The 20,684-nt window shown below is 46.9% G+C and overlaps 1 protein-coding gene across 1 annotated transcript in view; it reads left to right on the top strand.

Moving 5' to 3' along the window:
* Nucleotides 1-20,684, top strand: part of ube2h (ubiquitin-conjugating enzyme E2H (UBC8 homolog, yeast)) — a 172,769-nt gene that overhangs the window by 86,680 nt on the left and 65,405 nt on the right. Inside the window, exon 2 of the mRNA XM_072471139.1 lies at nucleotides 3,700-3,776. Within this exon, the coding sequence (XP_072327240.1) occupies nucleotides 3,700-3,776 (77 nt within the window). The remainder of the gene's footprint in view (nucleotides 1-3,699; nucleotides 3,777-20,684) is intronic.

The following is a 20,684-nucleotide window of genomic DNA, read 5'->3' as shown; positions in this document are numbered from 1 at the left end:
AAATTTTAAAAACAAAACCTTATGGGTCACATTTCCCTGATGGCCCAAGTATGTATCTGAGTGGCAGAAAGCAAGAAGGTCCCAAGATTTGCTGGCTGGCTGAATTAGCTGATTTTAATTAGTGCAAAAGTATGCACCTGACAGTTGATCTTGCAGGGTGGGGGAGACATGAGATATGGTTGCTGCTCCTAATTGTCATCCAGCCAGCAGGTGGATGTGGATATTGGGCAAAGATAGGATCAATCTTAGTTTACACGGTGCCCTGTAATTTGATATTTCAATAACTGCCTGGGTGGCTTTCATTCATGTGCAAGATACCAGAAACTACAGGGCACCCGGTAAGGCGATCAAAGGTGGGAAAATTACCTAATAATGCAACTCTTATCCCAAGAATCTGCAAATCAAATTAAATGCTTTGAACCCTCCAGGATAAATGCTTTTGAGGTGGGGGAGAACAGTCAATTTCACCTCTGTTGTTGAGTATTCCCGGGAAAGTGATTGATATAAAAACAAAATGCTGGAAAAGCTCAGCAAGTCTGGCAGCATCTGTGGCGAGAGAGGGGTTTTGAGTCCAGTGTCACTGTTTTTGGAAACTTTTGAAAGTGATGAGAAACAATTTGATTTTCATATAATATAATTTCAGGAATTAGACCATAGACTTTGATAACCATTCCATCAGTGGAACTAGATTGGAGGATATTCCTGAGCCTGACAGTGCATCGATTGAAACTGGACTTGGTAAATTCCAGCAGTGCTGACTAATTTTAACTTGATATTACAGCTGTTTTGTACCTGATGTTTCACCAATCGAACTAAAGAAAATTTGACTTTAAAGCAGCATTGCAACATTTATTTGGAGTAAAAGGCTATTGCAGCCTTAAGGATAAGAATTCATAGTTTTGATGGGAACAAAAGTTGGGTCTCAGGTCTGTGCTTTAGCCACTGTAAATATTGCAGTGGACAAATTAAGTGGCACTGTCTTGTGTTAGTTGGTGGAGTACACTATATCCCACTACTGCAGCAAAAGCAAATCGAGCATTATGAACAGAAGCCTCCGGACTGTTCCTTTTCTGTCCCTGTCATTGCTGCAGTACTTTGAGGAAATTTGCCCACATGGTGATCGGGTTTGATGTGTAAATTTGAAACCAATGCCAATGTTCAATGGTTGGAGCACATAATTAGTTCATTATTTAGTCTGTGTGCCATCCTCTAAGGAACACGGTACAGATGAAAAGTGCAGTATGGTTGGGGAAGTCTAAATGCTTATTTCACAATGCAGTATTGGAGAGTTGAGAATTTGCACCCGAAATTACATATTCACGATATTTGGAACATGGCCAGACTATCTGATAAATGCAAAGGAGCATCTTGCTGGAACTGCTAACTTATATGACTTAATGAAGAATTTTTAACTTTGTTTAAGTGGTTTTGTTTTAAGACCGTGTATACTTGGTTATGCTAATTACCATCTACCCTGAGTGACGAGCACTAAGTGAATATAGAATCCTAGAAAGGTTACAGCACAGGAGGAGGCCATTCAGCCCATCTTGTCCATGCCAGCCGAGGACACCCAGTTGCCCTTTCAAATACCTGATGGTTTTGTAAATGGCTGATGATAATCTGCTATTTGAAAGGGTAGCCTGGTGTTGAAAAAAGCAAAACAATTGATGAATGTTTTCTGTTCCTCGGAGAGTGAAGTTGAGGGAAAACATCAGCCATGATCTTACTGAATGACTTAAGTAGGCTTGAGGAACTGCATTGCCCACTGCTCATTTTCTGAAATTAATTGTCCATTAACTGAGAGACTTTCTAAATTTTGTATTTATCTCTAGTATCTTTAGAGGCTCGGTGTATTGATAACTTGCAGAGAACATGATACCAGGTTACCATTTTCAACACAAGCTTACATAAAAAGGAAATGGTTGTGCTGTTTAGGTAGGATAACTATACCAGTGACCAAACCTTTGCTCACTATGTTGAGAATAAGCATACGGGATTTTTAAAAGCAAAGCTCACAAAGGACATGGGTAGAAAAAAGTGTATGCCCCAGTTGGGATGCGACCATAGGACACATGTTTATAATACACGTCTGTAATAAAACAAGTGCCTGCATTTCTAGTTGGGTCTGCACTTCTTTCAACAATGACCTTCAAAAGCTTTACGAGTCCATGCCTAACCAACGATGCCCAGAACAACTTCATGAAATGCATGTTGCTTAGATGGCAAGATTCTTCATTTTCAAAGAGTAGCTGGTAACAGTTATGGTAGGCTGGGTATTTTTAAGAAGAGATTGGTAAAAAGCTGCTGAAATCTTCAAAGAAAGTTGGGCACCCATGCAATGATGGTGGCTGCTATGTAAACAAGTGTTTCTTAAGATGCCCTTTTACTCACCTAACAGGCTACAACCACCAAATTCAACTGCTTTGGTCTTGAATATAGCCCGGTGTTCTCAAACATTATAGCCCAGAATACACCTTCACTTTCATACTGTGTCTACGTCCAAAGATGCCTGCTGAGAATTCTTGAAACAGTGATTTGCTGAATATTTCCCCTCATTTGAGACTGACTATGGTCTACAAGTAGGAGTATATGATTGCATTCCATGAAACAGTCCATTCAAGGATGCTGCTGCAATCTCCAGTGGTTAAAATGTTGCATGGTATCCACTCCTGAGTAATCTGGCTGGTGAAGAGAGATGTGGTTTTATATTTGATGGCAACACAGATTGCAAAGTCATTTCATGAGCTCTAACTAGGAGAAGTACGAGATGCAAATTTTAACTTTGTGGATTGCAGTTTTCAGTCAACAGACAATTTATGCACAGTGGCTGAGATTATTCGAAGGTATTTTATTTGGTGCAATGCATTGGAGATCCTGAACACTCTAAAGCACTCACATCAGTGGGGATCCAGTAATGGTAAATGTATCAAATTCTAACTAATTATTGGGAAGACAGAAGATATTGGATTCAATTTTCCCATCTTGGATTTTTTTCTGGATGGTGGGACTGTTTTCTGGTCGTGAACCCAATTGCTGTAACAGCTGAACTGGTGGTAGAATCTTCTGGCAGGTGTCTGATTAAGACCCTCTGCATTTCTTAGGTAGTTTTCAACATGGACTACTGAACTATGGGAGGGTGATTGCTGATGTTCAACAGGAGATTCTTTGCCCACGTTTGAGTTGATGCCACAAGACTTCATTGGAGCCCTGCGTCAATGGTGAGGACTTCCAGGGCCACTCCCTCCCAATACTGCTGCCAACTAGTCTAGAACATTGGCTGTGACGATGTCAGGCTATTGCCTGTCTAGTTTGAGGGGCACCTCTCTCAATTTTGGTAACTAGTCCCCAAGTTGACTGAGCAGGATGTGCTTTGTTCTGTCCAGTGTCTTTGTTGATTTTGGGCTGTCTCTCCAGTTTAATTTATACCTAGTTTAACTTGAGCTGTTGCAACAAAATATCATTTGGAATAGAACTAATTCATTCTCTGCTTTGAAGAAGCTGTACTGATAGTACTCAAGATTCTCAGTATTTTGCAGTATTCAGGCTAGACAGTATGCTGCTCAGAACCCAGTGCAGTGTATTGCATTTCTAATTCATACTTAATCAAAACTAGTTAATTCAGTTAAAGTCCTGCAGCGAGTTCTTTGAAATTCTGTGTGTTTTGTTTCTGTTGTTTTCCTTGACACTTTTCTCATGCAGAATTGAAAGCAAACATGAAGTAACCATACTGGGTGGGTTGAACGAATTTGTAGTCAAGTTTTATGGACCACAAGGAAGTAAGTTGACCAACGTCTCCCATTTGCTCATTGCTGCTATCTATGTTTTGCTGTCTACAGTTTGTTTTCAAAAACAAACTTCAAATATGATGTTTTCAGAAGTCAATGTCTTGCAATTATTGGGTGATAACTTTCTAATTTGAGTGATTTAATAGCATTGTGCAATTCCATGGAGAGTTCACTTATTTTCACCACATGTGTTTTCAGACATTAAATGAAGTCGTAACTAAAAAGTTATGTCCTTAGCACCGTGAAGGCCTCTGGCTGGAGTGTAATGTTACTAACATCAGGCACTCTCCAGTCCCTTGCCTAAGTAACCGTTCTTCATATATGAACCTAGGCCTGTTCAGGTGGGTGTTATGATCAGGACGGATTCTTGTCAAATGAAAATCCATCCCTGCACTGTCCAGTCATGTGTACTGGATATTAATCAGAACTGAAAATCGTGACAATATCATATTTCCTCCTTCAAACAAGGAGCATTAAGATCAATTGTACTGTCCCCATTGATATTTGGTTGAGGCCAGCTAACTTAAGACAAGCAGGGGTTTGAACCATTGACTTGCCCTGTCCTTGGTATTCTATGATTATTAAGCATCTTGGGTCTGAGGGAGGGCTTTTTAATGTCCGTTTTGAAACTGATATATTTGCTTGATTTGTTGTGTCAGAGAAACTTTAACCTTCAATGGTGAAAGATTTATTTACCTAGCATAGTTCCTAATCTTGTTATTGATGTAACTATAAATTCTCATCATAGGACAAGTCTTTGGCTTGATAAATATTGGTGGATAAATATTAACGCATGGTGAGTTGATCGACCAGACAGACCTAGAAAGTCCCAGGTTTGACCTTGGTCTCTACTGAGTTAATAAGTATCAGTCAAGGCAAAGTGAGGGAGTTGTACTAGACCTTGAGGCCACTGAATTGTAGGGAGGGAGGCAGAATCTGCCAATGTTCCTATTCCTGATTTCTAAACCTGTGACAGTGATGGATATGCACATGTGCTAGGTGAGAGATGGGATGGGGCTCAGCTGAGTGCCGATCAGCAATAGTGAATTCTTATTTGAGTGAAATATCAAGGGACTGCCAGTGAATGTAATGCAATGCGGATGGAGTTGCTGCGGTAGGATGAGGGGGAATCGGATGAAGAAGGGAGTAGTTGGCAGTACACCATGGGGAATGCACAGTGTTTTCCATGCCACCTGTATAAAACCAACAGCAAGACCGCTTTCTGATCTTGCAATTAACAGCCAACCTCTTGTCTGAAAATGAACCTATGCTGCTAATGATTTTATTTTGCACATCACCAGGAACCTGGCACACGTGCACCAGAAAGGGAAAACAACAATTTTTGTCAACTACAAATATCAGGGTAATATTGAACCTACAGCTGTGCCTTGGTGATTTAGTTCTTGTGCAAGGCACCTTTCCTTTGGTTCTGGGGGTTAATTTCTTTAGCTTATTTTGCTGGCCATTTATGATTTTGTGACTCCTGGAAAATGAACAGTAAATTGACTTAGTTGCAAAACGGTTTCCTAACTTTCTTAGGCGATGTAGATCACAAAGGACTGAGGCTGCCCTTCTCTATTCTATGTTCTGTGACCTCGCTGGGGGAAGAAATTGTTCAAATTTTCCACTGCTGTCTTCTTAAGTCACTGTATAACATGCATGTCAAGAAATTAGGTAGAGGGATCCTGAATTCAGGAACAGAGGAGCCGCCGCTCCTGACCTTGTCCAACAGGATGAGGTACTTGGTCCCTCTGTCGATGAGGAAAAGGGCGGGAGGGAGGATGAACTAGCCGACCACTGCGCCATGGTACAGGAGGCCATTCAAACGGCGGGAGAAGTGGTAGGGGATTCTATAATTAGGGGGATAGATAGCATCCTTTGTAACTATGATCGAAAGTCCCGCATGGTACGCTGCCTGCCCGGTGCCAGGGTGAGGGACATCTCTGACCGGCTTGAAAGGATATTGGAGCGGGAGGTGGAGGATCCAGTTGTTGTGGTCCACGTTGGGACAAATACGCAAGACTAGGAAAGAAGACTTGTTGGGGGATTATCAGGCACTAGGAACTAAATTAAGAAACGGGTCCTCCAGAGTCGTAATCTCTGGATTACTACGTGCAAAGTGGCATAGGGATGGGAGAATTAGGGAAATAAACACTTGGCTAAAGGAGTGGTGCGGAGAGAAGGGGTTTCATTTCATGGGCATCAATATTGGAACAGGAGGGATCTGTACCATTGGGATGGTCTCCATCTGAACCGATCTGGGACCAGTGTTCTAGCAAAGGATAAATCTGGTCCTGTATAATGAGACAGGAATAATTAATGATCTCATAGTTAGGGATCCTCTCGGAAGGAGCAATCACAGTATGGTTGTATTGAAAATACAGATGGAGTGTGAGACAGCAAAATCCAATATTGGTGCCTTGTGGTTTACCCAGGAAACTGCAATGCGATGAAGGGGGAGTTGGCTATGGTAGATTGGGAGCAAAGACTTTGGTGGGACAATTGAGGAACAGTGGAAGACTTTGAAAGAGATTTTTCAGTGTTCAGAAAAAGTATATACCAGTGAAAAGGAAGGACTAGGATAAAGGATAATTGCCCACGGATATCTAAGGAAATAAAGGAGGGTATCAAATTGAAGGAAAAGGCGTACAAAATGGCAAAGATTAGTGGGAAACTAGAGGTTTGGGAAATCTTTAAAGGTCAACAAAGCACAAAAAAGTTATAAAGAAGAGTAAGATAGATTGAGAATAAACTTGATGAGAATATAAAATCAGATAGCAAAAGTTTCTACAAATATATAAAATGAAAAAGAGTAGCTAAGGTAAATATTGGTCCTTTAGAGGATAAGGAGGGACATTTAATAATGGGAAAATAGGAAATGGCCGAGGCATTGAACGGGTATTTTGTGTCGACCTTCACAATGGAAGAAAAATAAAATGCCAATAATTGATAGCAAGAAGGCTATGGCAGGTGAGGACCTAGAAACAATTATTATCACTGGAAGTAGTGTTGGGCAAGCTAATGGGGCTCGGTAGACATGTCTCCTGGCCCTGATGGAATGCATCCCAGGGTACTAAGAAGTGTTGGGGGAAATGGCAGGTGCGTTCGTGGTAAGTTCCCAAAATTCACTGGACTCTGGGGCCGTTCCGGCAGATTGGAAAGCAGCAAATGTGGCGCCACTGTTTTAAAAAGGAGGTAGACAAAAGGCGGGTAACTATAGGCCAGTTAGCTTAACTTCTGTAGTGGGGAAAATGCTTGAATCTATCTATCATTAAGGAAGAAATAGCGATACATTTGCATTGAACTTGTCCCATTGGGCAGACGCTGCATGGGTTTATGAAAGGCTCATGTTTGACTAATATGGTGGAATTCTTTGAGGACATTACGAGTGCGGTGAACAATGGGGACCCGGTTGGGATGTGGTGTATTTGGATTTCCACATGGCATTCGTCAAGGTGTCGCACAAAAGGCTGCTACTTAAGATAAAGGCGTAATGTATTAGCATGGATAGAGTATTGGCTAACTGACAAAGCAAAGAGTGGAGATAAATGGGTGTTTTTCTGATTGGTGATCAGTGGCTAGTGGTGTGTCTCAGGGGATCAGTGTTGGGTCCTCAATTGTTTACAATTTACATGGATGATTTGGAGCTGGGGGCCAAGTTAATGTGTGCAAGTTTGCTGATGCCACTAAGATGAGTTGTAGAGCCAAGTCTGCAGAGGGATATAGATTGTTTAAGTGAGTGGGCAAGAGTCTGGTAGATGGAGTTCAATGTTGATAAATGTGAGGTCATCCATTTTGGTAGGAATAAGAGCAAAATGGACTATTATTTAAATGGCAAAAAATTGCAGCATGCTGCTGTGCAGAGGGACCTGGGTATCCTTGTGCAAATTTGATTTGCAGGTGCAGCAAGTAATTAAGGCAAACAGAATTTTGTCCTTCATTTCTTTTTTTAAAGCTTATTTTATTACAAGCATGTATCAAATCAGATTACAGCAAATAGACAGCCTGGGAAACGTACTTCCCAACAATCAACTATACAGTCTCTACAGATTTTCCCCCTTTTTCACCCCCACCCCCCTGTGACAAACAGCTCCTCATACACGGTCACAAACATCTCGCACCTTTTCCCAAATCCCCCTGCTGAGCCCCTTAACTCATACTTTATCTTCTCTAACCGCAGGTAGTCGTACAGGTCACCCAACCAAGCCGCTACCCCCGGTGGCGATACTGACCGCCACTTCAGAAAAAATTGCCGTCGTGCAATCTGAGGCGAAGGCCACAACATCGGCTTTCCTCCTCTCCATGACCTCCAGCTTCTCTGAAACCCCAATTATTGCCACCAAAGGGTCCGGGTCCACCTTCTCCACTACCCTGGCTAAGACCGCAAACACTCCCGCCCAGAATCTTCCCAATTTTTCACAACCCCAAAACATGTGCGCGTGATTTGCTGGTCCCCGCCCACACCTCTGACACTCATCTCCTACCCGCTGAAAGAACCCACTCATGCTCGCCCGAGTCATATGCACCCTGTGCACCACCTTGAACTGTATCAGGCTCATCCTTGCACAAGAGGAGTTGTCCTTCATTGCTAGAGTGGTGAAGTTTAAAAACAGGGAGGTTATGTTGCAGCTCTATAGGGTGCAGGTGAGGCCACACCTGGAGTACTGTGTATAATTTTGGTCACCTTACTTGAGAAAGGATTTACTGACACTGGAGGGGGTGCAGAGGAGATTACTAGGTTGATTCCGGAGTTGAGGGGATTAACTTTTTTTTAAAAAATATATATTTATTGAAGTTTTTTAACAATTTTTCACCCTTACAAACAAAAACCCCACCCCCCCTCGTAACAAAATAGAAAGATAACGCACATAGCAAGATATAAACATGGTAAAACGATATGTTACAGAGCTTTATACACTGCATTCCTCCCGTCCATGCCGGTTTTCCAGATCTTTCATGTGTTCTCTTGCTCAAATACCCCCCAGGCAGTCGCGCCCCCCCCCCCCCCCCCCCCCCCCCCCCCCCCCCCGGTTGCTGCTGCTGCTGACCGACCTTCATCTAACGCTCCGCGAGATAGTCTAGGAACGGTTGCCACCGCCTGTAGAACCCCTGCGCAGACCCTCTCAAGGCAAACTTTATCCTCTCCAGCTTGATGAACCCAGCCATGTCATTTATCCAGGCCTCCACGCTGGGGGGGCTTCGCCTCCTTCCACATTAGCAAGATCCTTTGCCGGGCTACTAGGGATGCAAAGGCCAGAATGCCGGCCTCTTTCGCCTCCTGCACTCCCGGCTCGTCCACTGCTCCAAATATTGCTAGCCCACAGCTTGGCTTGACCCGGGCTTTCACCACCTTAGATATTGTTCCCGCCACTCCCCTCCAGAACCCTTCCAGTGCCGGGCATGACCAAAACATATGGACATGGTTCGCCGGACTTCCTGAGCACCTCCCACATCTGTCCTCCACCCCAAAGAACCTACTCAGCCTCGCCCCTGTCATATGCGCTCTGTGAACCACCTTAAATTGTATCAGGCTAAGCCTGGCACACGAGGAAGAATTAACCCTCCCTAGGGCATCAGCCCATAGCCCCTCCTCAATCTCCTCCCCCAGCTCCTCCCATTTACCCTTCAGCTCCTCTACCAACGCCTCCCCCTCTTCTTTCATCTCCTGGTATATTGCCGACACCTTGCCGTCTCCCACCCATGCGCCCGAGATCACCCTGTCTTGAATTTCCTGTGCCGGGAGCAACGGGAATTCCCTCACCTGCCGCCTCACAAACGCCCTCACCTGCATGTATCTGAAAGCATTTCCCGGGGGTATCCCAAACTTCTCTAGTGCCCCTAGGCTCGCAAACGTCCCGTCAATGAACAGGTCCCCCATTCTTCTAATCCCCGCCCGATGCCAGCTCTGAAACCCCCCCGTCCAGCCTCCCCCGGTGGTTACCCCTGATCGGGGACCACACTGAGGCTCACATTGCACCCCTGTGCTGTCTCCACTGGCCCCAGATCTTTAGCGTTGCCGCTACCACCGGACTCGTGGTGTACCTGGACGGCGAGAGCGGCAGCTGTGCCGTCACCAGCGCCCCCAGACTCGTTCCTTTGCAGGACGCCATCTCCATCCTCTTCCATGCCGCCCCCTCGCCCTCCATAACCCACTTGCGGATCATCACCACATTTGCTGCCCAGTAGTAGCTCCCCAAATTCGGTAGCGCCAACCCTCCTCGGTCCCTACTGTGCTCCAAAAACCCCCTCCTTACCCTCGGGGTCTTATTCGCCCACACAAACCCTATAATGCTCCTGCCTGCCCTCTTAAAAAAGGCCTTGGTGATCACGATGGGAAGGCACTGAAACACAAAGAGAAACCTTGGAAGGACCACCATTTTGACCGACTGCACTCTACCCGCTAGCGAGAGCGGTAACATGTCCCATCTTTTGAAGTCCTCCTCCATCTACTCCACCAGTCTCATCAGATTCAGTTTATGTAGGGCCCCCCAACTCCTGGCTATCTGGATCCCCAGGTACCGAAAACTCCCCTCCGCCCTCCTCAGCGGTAGATCGCCTATCCCCCTTTCTTGGTCCCCTGCCTGTACTACAAAAAGCTCACTCTTCCCTACATTAAGCTTATAGCCCGAAAAATCCCCAAACTCCCTTAGAGTCTGCATGACCTCCACCATCCCCTCCACTGGATCCGCCACATACAGCAACAGGTCATCTGCATAAAGCGACACTCGATGCTCCTCTCCCCTTTGGACCACCCCCCTCCATTTCCTAGACTCCCTTAATGATATGGCCAAGGGTTCAATTGCTAATGCAAACAACAGGGGGGACAGGGGGCACCCCTGTCTCGTCCCACGGTACAGACGAAAATACTCCGAGCTCCGCCGATTCGTAACCACACTCCACTGGGGCTCTGTAAAGGAGCTTAACCCAGCTAATAAACCCTCCTCCGAACCCAAACCTACGCAGTACTTCCCAGAGGTGCTCCCACTCTACTCGGTCAAAGGCCTTCTCCGCGTCTATAGCTGCCACTATCTCCGCCTCTCCCTCCACTGATGGCATTATTATCACGTTTAAGAGCCGTCGCACATTGGTGTTTAGTTGCCTGCCCTTTACAAATCCCGTCTGGTCCTCGTGAATCACCCCCGGGACACAGTCCTCGATCCTCGTAGCCAGCACTTTTGCCAGCAACTTAGCATCCACGTTGAGGAGCGAGATCGGCCTGTACGATCCACATTGCAATGGGTCCTTGTCCCGCTTGAGAATCAAAGAAATCGTCGCCTCCGACATTGTCGGGGGCAGGGTCCCTCCCTCCCTAAAGGTCCTCACTTGCAGCGGGGCCAACAGGTCTATGTACTTCCTGTAGAACTCCACCGAGAACCCGTCCGGTCCCGGGGCCTTCCCTGCCTGCATATTCCCCAAACCTTTGCTCAGCTCCTCCAACCCAATTGGTGCCCCCAAACCAGCCACCTCTTGCTGCTCCACCCTCGGGAATCTCAGTTGGCCTAGGAATCGCCTCATCCCCTCTTCCCCCGCTGGGGGCTGGGATCTGTACAGCTCCTCCTAGAAGGCCTTGAATGCCTCATTTATTTTCGTCGCACTCCGCACCATAGCTCCCCTTCCATCCTTAACTCCACCTATTTCCCTTGCTGCCATCCTCTTACGGAGCTGGTGTGCCAGCATCCGACTCCCCTTCTCCCCATACTTGTAGGTCGCCCCCTGGTCTTTCCTCCACTGAGCCTCTGCCTTCCCTGTGGTCAACAGGTCAAACTCCGTCTGGAGACGTTGCCTTCCCCTAAGTAATCCATCCTCAGGGCCTCTGCATATCTCCTGTCCACTCTTAAAATCTCCCCCACTAGCCTCTCCCTTTCCATGCCCTCTATCTTCTCCCTATGAGCCCTGATGGAGATTAGCTCTCCCCTGATCACCGCCTTCAGCGCCTCCCATGCCACCCCCACCCGCACCTCCCCGTTGTCGTTGACCTCCAAGTGAGAGGATAAACTTGTGAGGAGACTGGGACTACTCACTGGAATTTAGAAGAATGAAGGAGGATCTTGCAGAAATATATAAAATTATGAAGGGAATAGATAGGATGGAAGCAGGGAGGTTGTCTCCACTGGCAAGTGAAACTAGAAATAGGGGGCATTGCCTCAAAATAAGGGGGAGCAGATTTAAGATTGAGTTGAGGAGGAACTGGACTTAGGAAAGCTAGAAGGAGGCATGAAAAAGCCCTCGCAGGAAGGATTAGGGAAAACCCCAAGGCGTTCTACACTTGCGTGAGAAATAAGAGGATGATCAGAGTGCGAGTAGGGCCGATCAGGGATAGTGGAGGGAACTTGTGCCTAGAGTCTGAGGAAGTAGGGGAGCCCCTAAATGAATATTTTGCTTCAGTATTCACTAGAGAGAGGGACCTTGTTGCTCATGGAAACAGCGTGAACCAGGTTTATAGACTCAAACAGCTTGATATTAAGGAGGAGGATGTGCTGGAAATTTTGAAAACATCAGGATAGATAAATTCCCTGGGCCTGACAGGATATACCCAAGGTTACTACGGGAAGCGAGGGAGGAGATTGCTGCGCCATTGGTGATGATCTTTATGTCCTCACTCTCCACTGGAGTAGTACCGAATGATTGGAGGGAGGCGAATGTTGTTCCCCTGTTCAAGAAAGGGAATAGGGAAATCCCTGGCAGTTACAGACCCAATCAGTCTTGATGTCTGTGGTGAGCAAAATATTGGAAAGGGTTCTGAGAGATAGGATTTATGATTATTTAGAGAAACATAGTTTGATTAAAGATTGTCAGCATGGCTTTGTGAGGGGCAGGCCATGCCTCACGAGCCTCATTGAATTCTTTAAGGATGTGACGAGTCACATTGATGAAGGTCGGGCATTGGATGTGGTGTATATGGATTTCAGTAAGGCATTTGATAAGGTTCCCCATGGTAGGCTCATTCAAAGTCGGGTGGCATAGGATACAGGAAACTTTGGCTGTCTGGATACCGAATTGGCTGGCCAAAAGAAGACAGCGAGTGGTAGTGGATGGAAAGTATTCTGCCTGGAGGTCGGTGACCAGTGGTGTCCCGCAGGGATCTGTTCTGGGACCTCTGCTCTTTGTGGTTTTTATATATTACTTGGATGAGGAAATGGAAAGGTGGGTTAGTAAGTTTGCCGATGACCCGAAGGTTGGTGGAGTCGTAGCTTGTGTTGAGGGCTGTTGAAGGTTTCAATAGGACATTGACAGGATGCAGGGCTGGGCTGAGAAGTGGCAGATGGAATTCAACCTAGATAAATGTGAAGTGATTCATTTTGGAAGGTTGAATTTGAATGCTGAATACAGGGTTAAAGGCAGGATTCTTGGAAGTGTGGAGGGACAGAGGGATCTTGGGGTCCACGTACATAGATCCCTCAAAGTTGCCACCCAGGTTGATAGGGTTGTTAAGAAGGCGTATGGCGTGTTGGCTTTCATTTACAGGGGGATTGAGTTTAAGAGCCACGAGGTTTTGCTGCAGCTTTATAAAACACTGGTTCGACCACACTTGGAATATTGTGTCCTGTTCAGGTCGCCTCATTATAGGAAGGATGTGGATGCTTTGGAGAGGGTACAGAGGAGATTTACCAGGATGCTGCCTGGACTGGAGGGCATGCCTTATGAAGAAAGGTTGAGAGAGCTAGGGCTTTTCTCACTGGAGCGAAGAAGGAAGAGAGGTGACTTGATAGAGGTGTACAAGGTGATGAGAGGCATGGATAGAGTGGATACCCAATGACTTTTCCCCAGAAATATCTGTCACGAGGGGTCATAGTTGGAGGAAGGTATAGGGGAGATGTCAGAGGTAGGTTCTTTATACAGAGAGTGGTGGGTGTGTGGAATGCACTGCCAGCGGAGGTGGTGGAGTCAGAGTCATTAGTGGCATTTAAGCGACCCTTGGACAGGCACATGGACAGCAGCAAATTGAAGGGGTGCAGGTTAGGTTGATCGTAGATTAGGATAAATGGTCGGCACAACATCGTGGGCCGAAGGGCCTGTACTGTTCTATGAACTTGTTCACCCAAAGGGTTGTGAATCTGGAATTTCCCTGCCCAGTGAAGCAGTTGAGGCTACCTCATTAAATGTTTTCAAGGCACACGTAGATAAATTTTTGAACAGTAAAGGAATAAAAAGTTACAGTGAGCGGGTGGATAAGTGGAGCTGACTCCACAAAAAGATCAGCTATGATATTGAATGGTGGAGCAGGATTGAGGGGCCAGATGACTTCCTCCTAGTTCTTATGTTCTTCGATCATGGCTAGTATGTTCCTTGTTCCTCATCCCCATCCCCATTTGTCTGCTGTCGTGCCATACCCCTGATCCCCATATTAATCCAGAAATCCCTTATTAATCAAGAACACCAAATTTGTGCATGTGCTGTTATCACAGGGCTACAGACCAACACCTGAAAGGTGGAACTAGACAGAATAGTTCTTTATTAGAACATAAGAATGTTATGGGTCTGGATTTACAGAACCCCAAAGTGTTTCATGGAGTTCAACCCACAACTTTTAATAGATTGTGGTGTGGGAAGCACACGGCGCACTCTCCAGGTGTGATACAGCAGAAATGGACAAGTGGTTTTTAAAACAAAACAATGTTTATTCTATGAACTCCAGTTAACCTTTTATAAACGCATTGAATATCTTAACACCCATTACTTCAAAGATAACCCCAAAAGACTACAACACTAAATGATCCTTCAAACTGTTCCTTTAAACATCTAAAAGACTTCAAACCTTCAAAAATAGGAGCACATTAGGTTACATTCAATATATTTATAGTCTTTGGATTGCAGAAATCAACAGACCAGCTGTTTCTTCCTGCAGCTCACAGCAAAACACACACACTCCCAGCTGCATTCTCAAACTGAAACTCAAAAAGCAGAAGTGAGCTCAGCTCCCCCCACCCTCTGACATCACTTCAGTAGTATGATCAGCTCCATTTCTTTTATAAAAAATAAAAACAATTTTTATTAAGGTTTTCACAGAATATCAATAACAAAATGAAAAACGAACCCAACAGGGTTAAATACAAAACAGTCAAAAAATAACCCTCCATACCCCCCTCCCCCCTGCTCAAAAATAATAAATTAACACCCCAACTTAACACAAAGCCAGCATAGCAAATATATACATCCCCTCAGATCCCCCAGTGTAAATAAACATAAATAAAGTAACCCCCCACCCGAGTTGCTGCTGCCATTGACCAATGTCGACCGTTCTGCCAGGAACTCTTAAGAACGGTTGCCACCGCCTGAAGAGCCCTTGTACCGACCCCCTCAAGGCAAATTTCACCCTCTCCAACTTAATAAACCCCGCCATATCGTTGATCCAGGATTCCACGCTTGGGGGGCCTCGCGTCCTTCCACTGAAGAATCCTCCACTGGGCTACCAGGGACGCAAAGGCCAGAATACCGGCCTCTTCGCCTCCTGCACTCCCGGCTCCTCTGCCACCCCAAATATTGTGAGCCCCCAGCCCGGTTTGACCCTGGATCCTACCACCCTCGACACCGTCCTCGCTACACCCGTCCCAAATTCCTCCAGCGCTGGGCATGCCCAGAACATATGGGTGTGGTTTGCTGGGCACCCTGAGCACCTAACGCACCTGTCCTCGCCCCCAAAAAACCGGCTCATCCTTGTCCCGGTCATGTGTGCCCTGTGCAGCACCTTAAACTATATGAGGCTGAGCCTCGTGCACAGAATTGAAGAGTTCACCCTCCCTAGGGCATCTGCCCACGTCCCTTCCTCGGTCTCCTCTCCCAACTCCTCCTCCCACTTACCTTTCACCTCCACCACCGAGGCCTCCTCTTCCTCCTGCATCACCTGGTAAGTTTCTGAGATCTTCCCCACTCCCGCCCACCCCCTCGAGAGCACTCTGTCCTGGACTGTGCGTGGCAGCAGCCGTGGGAATTCCACCACCTGCCGCCTGGCAAATGCCCTTACCTGTAAGTACCTGAAGGTGTTCCCCGGGGGGAGCCCATACTTCTCCAACTCACCCAAGCTCGCAAACTTTCCGTCCACAAACAGGTCTCCCAACCTTCGTATCCCTGCCCTGTGCCACCCCAAAAACCCTCCATCTGTCCTCCCTGGGACAAACCGGTGGTTTCCCAGTATTGGGGTCCACACCGAGGCCCCAATTCCCCCCCCCCCCCCCCGTGCCGCCTCCACTGCCCCCAGATTTTGAGGGCAGCTGCCACTACCGGGCTCGTGGTATACCGCCTTGGAGGGAGCGGCAGCGGCGCCGTTGCCAGTGCCCCCAGACTCGCACCCACACAGGACGCCGTCTCCAGCCTCTTCTATGCAGCCCCCTCCCCCTCCATCACCCACTTGCGCACCATCGTCGCATTGGCGGCCCAGTACCCACAGAGGTTGGGCAGCGCCAACCCCCCATCTCTACCCCGCTCCAGGAACACACTTCTCACCCTTGGAGTCCCTCGCGCCCACACAAACCCCATTATGCTCCTGTTGACCGCGCCTAAAAAAGGCCTTCGGGATAAACACTGAGGCACTGGAACAGGAACAAAAACCTTGGGAGCACCGTCATTTTGACTGACTGCACCCTACCCGCAAAGGACAGCGGCAACGCGTCCCACCTCTTGAACTTCTCCTCCATTTCCTCCACCAGCCATGTGAAATTAAGCCGATGCAGGGCCCCCCAGCTCCTGGCCACCTGGACCCCCAAATACCTGAAGCTCCTCTCCGCCCTTTTTAGTGGGAGCTCGCCAATCCCCCTCTCCTGGTTCCCTGGGTGAACCACGAACAGCTCGCTCTTCCCCCATGTTGAGCTTATACCCCGAGAAATCCCCGAATTCCCTGAGGATCCTCATTACCTCCGGCATTCCCCCCACCTGGTCCGCCACATATAACAGAAAGTCGTCCGCATAGAGCGACACCCTATGCTCCTCCCCACCCCGCACCAACCCCCTCCAGTTCCTCGACTCCCTCGGTGCCATAGCCAGGGGTTCAATAGCCAGTGCGAAGAGCAGGGGACACCCCTGCCTCGCCCCTCGGTTCAACCAAAAGTACTCCGACCTCCTCCTGTTCGTGGCCACACTTGCCATCGGGACCTCATACAACAGCCTGACAAACCCATCCCCAAATCCAAACCTCTTCACCTCCCACAGGTACCCCCACTCTACCCTATCGAAGGCTTTCTCAGCGTCCATCGCCACCACTATCTCCTCCTCCCCCTCCCTCGCCGGCATCATGATAACGTTCAGAAGCCTCCGCACATTCGCGTTCAACTGCCTCCCCTTCACGAACCCCGTCTGGCCTTTGTGGATGACCTGCGGCACACAATCCTCAATCCTCGTGGCTAAGACCTTCGCCAGCACCTTGGCATCTACGTTTGGCAACGAAATCGGCCTGTAAGACCCACACTTGTCCCGCTCCAGGATCAAGGAGATCAGTGCTTGGGACATCGTCGGGGGCAAAGCCCCCCCCCCCCTCTTCCTTGCCTCATTGAAGGTCCTAACTAACAACGGGCCCAATAGGTCCATATATGTTTTACAGAATTCGACCGGGAAACCGTCTGGCCCCGGTGCCTTCCCCGCCTGCATGCTCCCTATCCCTTTGGTCAGCTCATCCAGCCCAATTGGGGCCCCCAATCCCGCCACCAGTCCCTCCTCCACCTTCGGAAACCTCAATTGGTCCAGAAAGCGGCCCATCCCTCCCTCCTCTGAGTGCATCTGAGTTTAGGTGAGTGACTGAGTTCGGGTGAGTGGCGAGAGAGGGCTGTGTTTTTGTTGGTGTTCGGGTTTATCCTTGAGGTTCTATTTAAAAAATAAAAAATAAAAAATAAAATTATTTAAATTAATTAACTAGTTGAATATGGCTGGACAGGTGACGTGCTGTTGCTGTATGATGATGGAACTGGTGAATCCCATTGTAAACGTCAGTGACCACATCTGCAGCAAGTGTTGGCTGCTCGAGGAACTTCGGCTCAGAATTGATGAGCTGGAGACCGAGCTGCACACACTACGGTACATCAGGGAGGGGGAACATTACCTGGATGCTTTGTTTCAGGAGGCAGTCACACCCGGAAGAATAAGTTCTGTTAATTTGGACAGTGGCCAGGGACAGAGTGGTGTGACTGCAAGGGAGGCAGGTAGGGGGATCCTGAGTTTAGGAGTTGAGGAGCCTCAGCCCTTGACCTTGTCCAACAGGTATGAGGTACTTGCTCCCTGTGTGGATGAGGAAGAGGGCTGTAGGGAGGATGCGTTGACTGACCACTGCACCGTGGTACAGGAAGCCATTCACGAGGGGGAAGCAAAAAGACAAGTGGTAGTTGTAGGGGATTCTATAATTAGGGGGATTGATGGCATCCTTTGTAAGCCAGATCGAGAGTCCCGCATGGTATGTTGCCTGCCCGGTGCCAGGGTGAGGGACATCTCTGATCGGCTTGAAAGGATTTTGGAGAGGAAGGGGGAGTATCCAGTTGTTGTGGTCCACGTTGGGACTAACAACATAGGTAAGACTAGGAAAGAGGACCTGTCTGGGGATTATCAAACACTAGGGACTAAATTAAAGAGCAGGTCCTCCAGGGTTATAATCTCTGGATTACTACCCGAGCCACGTGCCAATTGGCATAGGGTTGAGAAAATTAGAGAAGTTAACACGTGGCTAAAGGAGTGGTGCGGGAAAGAGGGATTCCATTTCATGGGGCATTGGCATCAGTACTGGGGCAGGAGGGACCTGTACCGTTGGGATGGTCTTCACCTGAACCATTCTGGGACCAGTGTTCTAGCGAATAGGATAAATAGGTTGGTCACAAGGACTTTAAACTAGCAAGTTGGGGGGAAGGGAAGTGTAAAGCTATGGACAGTATAATGATTAATGGAGATCAAGGCAGCAGGTTACGTGACAGGTTATTATGTAGAGATATGGGTTCAAAGACGAGGAAAATTAGGAGAAAGGGTAAGAGGAAAAATAAATTGTGAAAAGTTACTGATCAAGGTGTTAGGATTCATAACAAAGACATAAAAAACAGCATAAGTGTACTTTACCTGAATGCTCGTAGTATACGAAATAAGATAAATGAGTTGATGGCGCAAATCATCGTGAATGACTATGATTTAGTGGCCATTACTGAAACATGGTTAAAAGATGGTCACGACTGGGAGTTATATATCCAAGGGTATCAGACTATACGAAAGGATAGAATGGACGGTAAGGGTGGTGGTGTAGCTTTGTTGTTTAAGGATGGCATCCGGGCAATAGTAAGGGATGATATTGGTGCTATGGAGGACAAGGTTGAATCAATTTGGGTGGAAATCAGGAATAGTAAGGTGAAAAGGTCACTGATGGGAGTAGTCGATAGGCCACCAAATAGTAACAGGGTGGTAGGGCAGGCAATAAGCAAAGAAATAACGGATGCATGTAGAAATGGTACAGCGGTTATCATGGGAGATTTTAATCTGCATATCGATTGGTTTAACCAGGTTGGTAAAGGCAGCCTTGAGGAGGAGTTTATAGAATGTGCCCGGGATAATTTTCTGGAACAGTATGTAATGGAACCTACAAGGGAACAAGCGGTCCTAGATCTGGTCCTGTGTAATGAGGCAGGATTGATTAATGATCTCATAGTTCGGGATCCTTTTGGAAGGAGCAACCACAATATGGTGGAATTTAAAATACAGTTGGAGGATGACAAGGTAAAATCAAGTGTTTTGTGCTTAAACAAAGGCGATTACAATGGGATGAGAGAAGAACTAACTAAGGTAGACTGGGAGCAAAGACTTCATGGTGAAGCAGTTGAGGAACAGTGGAGAACCTTCCGAGTGATCTTTCACAGTGTTCAGAAAAGGTTCATACCGACAAAAAAGAAAGACGGTAGAAAGGGGAAAAATCGACCGTGGATATCTAAGGAGGTGCGGGAGAGTATCAAATTGAAGGAAAAAACATACAAAGTGGCAAAAATTAGTGGGAGACTAGAGGACTGGGAAGTCTTTAGGGGACAACAGAAAGCTACTAAAAAAGCTATAAAGAAGAGTAAGGTAGACTATGAAAGTAAACTGGCTCAGAACATAAAAGCAGATAGTAAAAGCTTCTACAAATATATAAGACAAAAAAGAGTGGCTAAGGTAAATATTGGTCCTTTGGAAGATGAGAAGGGAGATTTAATAATAGGAGACGGGGAAATGGCTGAGGAGCTGAACCGGTTTTTGGGGTCAGTCTTCACAGTGGAGGACACAAATAACATGCCAGTGACTGATGGAAATAAGGATATGATAGGTGAGGACCTTGAGATGATTGTAATCACCTAAGGAGGCAGTATTGGGCAAGCTAATGGAGCTAAAGGTAGACTAGTCTCCTGGCCCTGATGGGATGCATCCCAGAGTGTTAAAAGAGATGGCTAGGGAAATTGTAAATGCACGAGTGATAATTTATCAAAATTCACTAGACTCTGGGGTGGTCCCAAAGGATTGGAAAGTAGCAAACGTGACACCACTGTTTAAAAAAGTTCGGCAGAAAGCGGGTAATTATAGGCCGGTAAGCTTAACTTCGGTTGTAGGGAAAATGCTGGAATCTATCATTAAGGAGGAAATAGCGGGGCACCTGGAGGGAAATTGTCCCATTGGGCAGACGCAGCATGGGTTCACAAAGGGTAGGTCGTGTCTGACTAATTTGGTAGAATTTTGAGGCCGTTACCAGTGCAGTAGATAACGGGGAGCCAATGGATGTGGTATATCTGGATTTCCAGAAAGCTTTTGACAAGGTGCCACACAAAAGGTTGCTGCATAAACTAAAGATGCATGGTATTGAGGGTAAAGTGGTAGCATGGGTAGAGGATTGGTTAACTAACAAAGCAGAGAGTGGGGATAAATGGGTGTTTCACTGGTTGGCAACCTGTAACTAGTGGGGTCCCTCGAGGATCAGTG

Source organism: Scyliorhinus torazame, chromosome 13 (genome assembly GCF_047496885.1).
Source record: "Scyliorhinus torazame isolate Kashiwa2021f chromosome 13, sScyTor2.1, whole genome shotgun sequence".
In the NCBI taxonomy this organism is placed as follows: Eukaryota; Metazoa; Chordata; class Chondrichthyes; order Carcharhiniformes; family Scyliorhinidae; genus Scyliorhinus; species Scyliorhinus torazame.
Note: the sequence above shows the minus strand (reverse complement) of the source record. Positions and strands in the feature narration are given on the sequence as shown.